Genomic DNA, 8136 nt, shown 5'->3' on the forward strand with positions numbered 1-8136 from the left:
GAATATATTCATTTCATAAGAACAATTCTTTCTCTTTTTCTAGTAAATTTTAAATGGACTCTCTTGTTTGGAAACACTTCTCCAATTAAAACAAATACAAAACTGCTTTCTCAAATTTTATGTATGGGTGGGTGTTTCAGGATCCATTGACCCATTGAGGTCTTAGATACATGTGTGTATAAATGTGCAAAATAATAGATTTTAAATCATTTAGATATATTTGTTTATAAACAAATTTTTAATACATCGAATATATAGGTTAAATAAATTTATTCATAATTTTAAAATATCTTCAATTTCATACTCTTGTTTTACGCATTGATAAGTTGAGCCTCATTTGATCTAATATTTTACGTAATACACTTAGAATAATTTCTGATACATTAGCAACGCTATCGATTTTGTCACATGAAACCCTTTGAATTAATGGAATTGCGCCAGATTTGTGCAAATTTAGTGCGATAGCCCTGGCTACAGATGGCATGTAAAGTTTTGATTTAATTGCGAATAGGGCAATGAGTTTTATATCTTCGGCTTGACTGTGTAATATTTCAAAAATGTGTTTCATCACATTTCTTTTCAATAATTCGCCCAAAATACGTTTGTTGTTTGTTAACAACAGATTGCTGAATACCCATATCATCTCTGTTTGTACCGCAGGTTTGTCAGTAGTCAATTTGACTAATCCAATATTCAAATATTCATCAGTAATCATATTAGAAACCTCATTAGACATGCGACTAATAATGTTGCCAAACATCATAGCGGCATCGGTACGTACCTGAACATTTTCATAAGAGAGAAGTAGAGGAACGTTTTTTAGGATACCATTTTTGACAAGCGATCGTGTCAAGGAATCACTCGAAGCAGTCATATTAGCAAATGAATGAGTGAGAGGACTTAATACATAATTCTCTTTTGAGTTTAATATCGCAAGCATCTTAAACACAATTCCAAAATTGAATATAGCTTCATTGATATTCGTGATTCCAAAGTCAGTTATTAGGCTCACACACCAAACAGCATCCCATTGCAATATAGGATCAGGGTGCGATATAAGGCATTTTATGGTTTCCAATAATTTCGTTACAGTATTTTTAGGCACTGGATAACGACAAACACTTAATACACCACGAGACAGTGTACGCGTAATCGGCATGATAGATGTCTCAGAAATCTTTTCGTGGACTAGCGATAAGAAGCCTTCTTTCATAATTAACTGACATAATGAATAATTTTCTCCTATCAAGTTTGATACAACCCATGCTGATAAATAGACTATAATGAGGCTGTCAGCAGATTTCATCAAATTAAATAGCAAAGGTATCGCACCGCTGGCAGCTACTTCTTTTACGCCTCTACTTGAAAAACCTGTGATAACTATCAGTATATATAAAAGTTCTTCCACAATTTCTCCTTCTTTAAAATGACGTATGGAATCCAACAAAATATCAGTGAGTTTGTTCTCATACAAACATAAAGCAATATGGGTCTTACTTAACAAGATCTCTTTAACATTTTTCAATGCTCTAAAGTGTTGCTCAACATCGGTAAAGTCACGTAAATCTGACATTAAACCAGATAAGTATACTGCATTCACAGTATAGGTAGAATCACTTAGCTGGCGAATATTAGTCGTACCGTCATAATAAAAACGTTTGATTATGTTTCCCTCAAAACAATAAGCACTTCCAAGATCTGGCAAACTGTGGGAGGAGTGTGAATCAGTGTTATCTTGGTTGCTCATATTAACGTCTACAAAAAAAATATTATAAAAATTATAATAAAAGATAAAAATTATATGTATATATATATATATATTATATACTTTACTCAAATGCCTTATAAAGACAATATGACATTTTTTTCAACAACAAATGAAATTATGATATTATAAATAATAGAAATGCTTTCAAACTTATTGATATATGTGAGTTCTTTAAATAACAGACTAAAATATATTCTTAAGAGTAAGTATAGTTAAAGCTGCTAGATCTTGCAATAAGCGCTGACAACAAAATTTATAATTCGATAATAACTACTTAAATGTAGAAAAGATATTAAGACCTGTTGAGATACAAGCAGACCAGTCAATAATACAGCTGGCAAAAAACATATCAATGTGTTCTCTGACGTATTCCTGGAGAATTTTCAAACATAATTTTTAAAAATTATTCTCTACCGATATTTAGCACTTGCTTTCCACTAATAAAAGTAAAAAGAGAAGTTCTGACAAAAGGCTGCCAAGGAAACATCATATATCCAACTTTTAATAATGGTAATATGAAAAACGTAGTGAACTACAAAGAAATTTCACTTTTAATGGTCTTAAAATAAACCAACATTGGCTTAACAAACAGAATATGATATCCAGAAAGAATAGTTTACTTACTTTTGATGGTATATAATATATTTAAAAATATGAAAAATAAGAAAAAAATTGCTTTTTAAGCCTCATTTTTTAAAATTCTTTAAAATTATTTATTTTATAATCTAAGTAATGACGGTGCCTCTATTTAGATGCATAGCTTATTGCAAAGACTTTATGATAACAACATAATAATAACAAATGACACAGTATGGGAGCGCAACATCTTTCGAAAAGGTTACAAAGGAGTACCTTCGTATATAAATCGATGATTATTTATTTTAAGACCATTAAAAGGTAAACTCTTTTGTAGTTCCTCACCTTTTTCATATTTCCATTATTAAAAGTTGGATGAATGATGTCTCCTTGATAGCCTTTTGTCAGAGTTCCTGAGTAGTATTAATAAATATAGATGATATAGATGTCTATTAAATTTTTATTTTTGTTGGATCTTACTATTATGTTCAAAATACTACTATTGTCCATTTACCCCAGTGGGACATAGGACCTTAATAATTCTCCTAAATCTGACTCTACTATTAATAGTAGATAACTAATCAATAGTTATTATACATATCCAATAGGATATAACCTGTAAATAGTCTGTTCCACTTTTCGTGCAAAAATATTTGCAGATGCAAAAACACTTTTTCTTTGAAAATCATTTGTATATCATACCGTTGAAAACTTTTCGTATAATATCTAATATTTTTAAATGTTTGACTGAAAGTATAGACAATACCAAGCCCACCAAAACTTGTAATATGGTTTAATGGATATGGTAAATTTTTGTATACTCACAATAAAAGTTGTTTATCTTACGTTTGCTAGAACAAATAGCGTACAAACATCATTTCGGTGTGAAAACGATGAAAATGCAAATCAAATTGAAATGAAAAATGACCATCAAAGGACGAAACCGTCAACATGACCCTTCATTATAATTAAAATTTCGCGCCCAACGTTATTTATTGGACGCATGTACACACGTTTTCCGCCGGAAAAGAAAACAAACAACATCAACCATCGCTAACAATTCAGCTAAAAGCCCAACAACTGATCCCAAGACCCCACCTCTCTAACTCACAACCCAAGTTATTACAAAATTTTGTTTTTTTAATTTCGCTTATTATTTTAGTGGAACAATAAAATTTTGCTGAATATGCACATAAGTTTTTTTTTTTTTGCCAGGATTCTAAAATATTTACTTATTATCTATTTTGGTTGTTTGTTTCGATTTAGTTGATGGCCCACATGGATAAAACCAGTGTGAAGCAGGAACTGTCAATCAAATGGACTTATATACGTGCATTTGTAGATGGTTTCGCATTGGTGCCCAATACAATAACAATAACAGCTTGCATCTTGCAACCAAGGGCAGCATCAACCGCGGCACTTTTCGCCAATATCGGACATTGAACAATATACCAAATACGGAGGGACTGACATCATCCTCATTACATTCAAATAAAAACAAACATACCAGCGCCAACCGTAGCGGTAAAGTTATTAAGTCACATAGGAAACTCAAACATAAACGCATTTGCTTCCAAACAAAATAGCTTATTTGTGTTTGTATTGGTAAGAGGCGTTACAAGGGCTGCGACCTGAACCTTGTTGGCGCTTATATACCTGTGTCTGCTACTTTATTTGGATTATTTGGTATTTTCGATTTGATTGCGTATGCAAATGCAGTTTGACCATTGGTCACGCCGCTCCATATGTCGCAATCAAAGTGAAATATTAATAGGTTTCGTCCTGACCGGCCAACGGTGGTAAATGTGGGTGTTCTATTTACTTTTCCGAAATTTCTGATTTTAAAATTATTTATTCTGACGAAATTAATGTTGATTTTTTAAAATTAAAATTTTAAATTATGTACTTATGTGATTTATATTGGGAAAAATACTCTTTTAATACTGATTATTACTGGAAATAAGTTGATAGGACATTAAGAAGATATGGATTATTATTTGTTAATAATAACCATATTGGTATTTTTAAATATTTTATAACAAAAAATATAGATATATGTTAATAATATTATTAAATAGTAAACATAATAGATATGCAGAAATAACTGTAACTTACCTATGATAAAAGTCTAGCAAAATAGATATAATTTTGTATATGAGCCTCAAAACCGTACAAGTAAAAATTGCTCTGCAATTGAAATAGGTGATCTGTATAAAAACTATAAAAAAAAATTAATTTAAATAATCATTAAGAATTCTTCAGTTAATATATATTTTTTATATATAGAATGTTTCTAATTGGAACGAATAAAATTACCAAACCAACGCACTAGTACTCCTGGAAAATATATGAGTAAGGAGTAAAAATGACACTTCTTTTCATTAACAACAGATTTCGAAACAAATTTACCACTGAAAAATATATATATGTTTTTTTAATTTTTTAATTCTAAGAAAATATTTTTCACGTCACAATATCTGATTCAATGCTAACATGTTATCTATATAAATATATGTTATGTTATATGTGTTATCTATATAAAAGTAAATAATCTCAATGTCCTGTTTTTTTATTTTTTTTATGCGGAAAGGAGGTTTAGAAATGTATAATGCATGGTCATCATGTCGGCACAATAGTTGTACACCAAGTTTGCACGGACTAAAAACAAACTCCCTCGAGTGCCAGACCGATTCTACCCTGGAACTTTATCGGGGTAGAGTTCAGACTCTACCCTGAATACTTCAGGGATACTTCAGGGTAGAGTCTCCGTGGTAATCGATTAAAAACTTTTCTTCGTTAGCCTACGTCCAGGCCTCGCTTATTTGTTTGTCTCTTCTTCGAAATTAATCATTTTCGAGATCATATTTTTTTCTGTTTGAGTATGATCGCAATAAATCTGTCTATAGCGATCCAATTTTCTTCAAATAACATCATCTTCATTGTGATATCTTCGACGTTAATTTCATCGATTTTTGTTTCAAGTGATGTTCTTTCGGTGTTTCATCTATTGCATTTGAAGATGGTGTGTTCAGTGTTATCTTCATCTTCGTACATGCATTTCGTAGCTTTTGCTTGGCAAATACGAAAAGGTACTTTTGAATATATTCAGAACCAGAAAGGAATTGAATTAGATAATAATTTACTTCGCCAGTTTTCCTGTCTGATGCTTTCGTTACATCTGGGATCAACTTTCCATTATTATTTCCAACTGTCCATCGTCCTTTTGTTTCTGCATTCCATCTTTGTTGCCATAGTTGTTGGACTTGTCATTTTACTTCTAGATCATTTAACATTGTGTTTTGCTGAATCTATAGGGATTTCAACTTTTTATTTTAAGATATTATTAACACTTTGTACATATTATATCAATGTTAGAGAAACATGCTGCACTTTAATGTTCTCTTATGAAACACGAAATTATAAATCATGACTATATTTTCGAAGATGAATTTCGAACTGCTGAGGTTGATTAGCTATTTTTGATTTGATTTTGGTCGTTTTGCTTTCAATATTTTAGTTCATGTATTTAACTATACTTCTGTCAAAGTCAATACTAAGCAATCGCTCATCATTTGATTGATGTATATAAATGTTGTTCAACTTAACAGTGGAAAACATCTCAATTCACAATGTACGTGTCTTACATGCATTAATGTATGTTATATATATACTTCAATTTGACATTTTTTTAAACTTATAAAATTGCCATGAAAAATATCATCAAACATATTCTTAGAATATAATAAAAGACCTGATGGATCGGTCAAATAGAGTGACTGCCCGAGTACGCTTTCTAAAGGTAGTACTAACATTATACTAATTTCTTTAAGGCACTATGAATTGCATTTTCCTTTAAGTTTTCTGTAAATTATCATATATCAATAACAAAATAGTTAAATAAGAAATAAATTCAAGACCATTGATGATGAGTATTTGACAATACTCCAAACAGTTGTATGGTCAGCCAAAAATTAAATTAATTAAGGATAAAAACAAAAATGATCAATACTCAAAGCGATAATTATCTCCTACTAATAGGATTATAAACATATGGCATAGAACTATATTGCATGTTATCATTCAAAGAAATAATATCTTCTGTTTCTTTGGTGACATTTTAAGATTTTCTGAAATCACTCATGACTCATAGCACTGACGTTACGGGATATACAAATTTTATATATAACATATCACTTAGATATCTACACAGTTGTTTACGCCTATGTTAGATCTAATGTAATAACGGACTTGGTATAAATTCCAATTCTCACATTCACTGTCAAGTGTTTTATTGAGTTAAAAAATTTAATTATTATAATACTTATAATTTTACTATTAAATTGCATAAGTAATTTTTATTAACATTTTCTTTATTTATCAGGAAAGATTATCTACAAATAACTATAGTTTGATCTGCATGTATCTTCGCTATTAACATATCACACGATTTCTAAATTGTCTAAAAAACATGTTTAATATGATATCACATTTGCTTTCTTATATCGTAATTTTTTGTTTTTCCAACCATTATTTATCTTTCATTATATATATTATTTGAATTTAATGAAGCAACCCAAATCAAGTGTATCTTGGCATTTACAATTAAAAAAGTCAGTGTCTACCATTCTCACTAAATACGCTGAAATACCAAAATTAAGCTAAAGTAGAAAATATATTAAACTAAATGATTAACTCGTAGTCAGGCAATTTCTTTCAATTACAGATTGTATTAATTTAAGTGAGTAAGAATTATAAATTAAACGTATCATACATTTATAGCGTTATGTCTTTAACTACCGCAACAATTCAAGTTAATGACACAATAAAGCACCTACAAACCCATAACATTCAGAATAAATCAATTCCTAAATTTATAATTCTCCTTCACTTCAATTAACAAAAGGAATAAATTAGTTATTAATAGAGTAAGCGTTGATTTTTTAATATAATAATATAATACGGATTATCTGTCGCAGTTCATTCAATTACTTTTCGTACAATTCCGACAGTTAGTCAATTCGGAAGTTAATCTATTTTCAATCACTAATAAATTGCTTTTCATAAGATGTTATAATAAAATTAAATTTAAATTAGTTTTGAAATGACTAAACGGCATTTATAGTTCAAAATATGTAAAAGTAAATGACGCAAATACTTATATGCTTCGTACACCTAATATAAAACGAATTTTGGTCGTTTTCTCTATATTATCATCTTTGTTATTATTTTTCAGCCCATAATCTTCATAGCAGACACATTCTTTTGAATGGAAATCATTAAGGTGTCAAGTGTCTTCTGCAACTTCACTTAATACTTTGATTAAACGGTTTTGTGGACATTTGTGTTGTTTTCCGGTGTCACTATTTCTTTTTGGCGACCAGCGCTTTTAGCATCATCGGTTTTGTACAGCTGAGTTTATAGTCAACAACCCACTTTTCTACCATTTGTCTCGATGGAGCAGAGTCCTGGTAGGACTTATCAAGGTAAGACAGCTTTTGCTATCAGGATATTTTTTTCCATCAGAAAATAATGTTTAATCAACCCATGAAATTGCTTTTCTCTGAAAATATAAAAATTAAGGTCCCTAAAACAGCTGTAACTAAATGAGTAATGATTCAAATGTTATAAAATTGGTAATGTTGAGCCTTTTCCGAGTTAGTGTATCTGGGGACTTTTACTCTTTGATAGTTGAAGGGTTTCTGCAGAGTTCCACACATCTCACTGACTAATTTATGTGTTTCTCATAGGCTTCATGATTATTTCAATGACTGATCTAAGATCTACGTACCGTT

At 30.2% G+C, this 8136-nt stretch overlaps 1 protein-coding gene across 2 annotated transcripts; it reads right to left on the minus strand.

The window, feature by feature from the left end:
* Positions 1-253: 253 nt before the first annotated feature.
* LOC119662507 (importin subunit alpha-3-like) lies at positions 254-4762 on the minus strand. Of its 2 annotated transcripts, none has more exons than XM_038072139.1 (3): positions 4674-4762; positions 4460-4562; positions 254-1755 (listed from the first exon to the last, which is right to left on the minus strand). In XM_038072139.1, the coding sequence occupies exon 3, from the start codon at positions 1745-1747 to the stop codon at positions 299-301; it is 1449 nt and encodes a 482-aa protein (XP_037928067.1). In that variant the 5' UTR covers positions 1748-1755; positions 4460-4562; positions 4674-4762; the 3' UTR covers positions 254-298. The 2 variants fall into 2 exon arrangements, with proteins under 2 accessions (XP_037928067.1, XP_037928066.1); XM_038072138.1 differs by having other exon boundaries at positions 4661-4762.
* Positions 4763-8136: the final 3374 nt, after the last annotated feature.

This window comes from Teleopsis dalmanni, chromosome X, assembly GCF_002237135.1.
Source record: "Teleopsis dalmanni isolate 2A chromosome X, ASM223713v2, whole genome shotgun sequence".
Taxonomy (NCBI): Eukaryota; Metazoa; Arthropoda; class Insecta; order Diptera; family Diopsidae; genus Teleopsis; species Teleopsis dalmanni.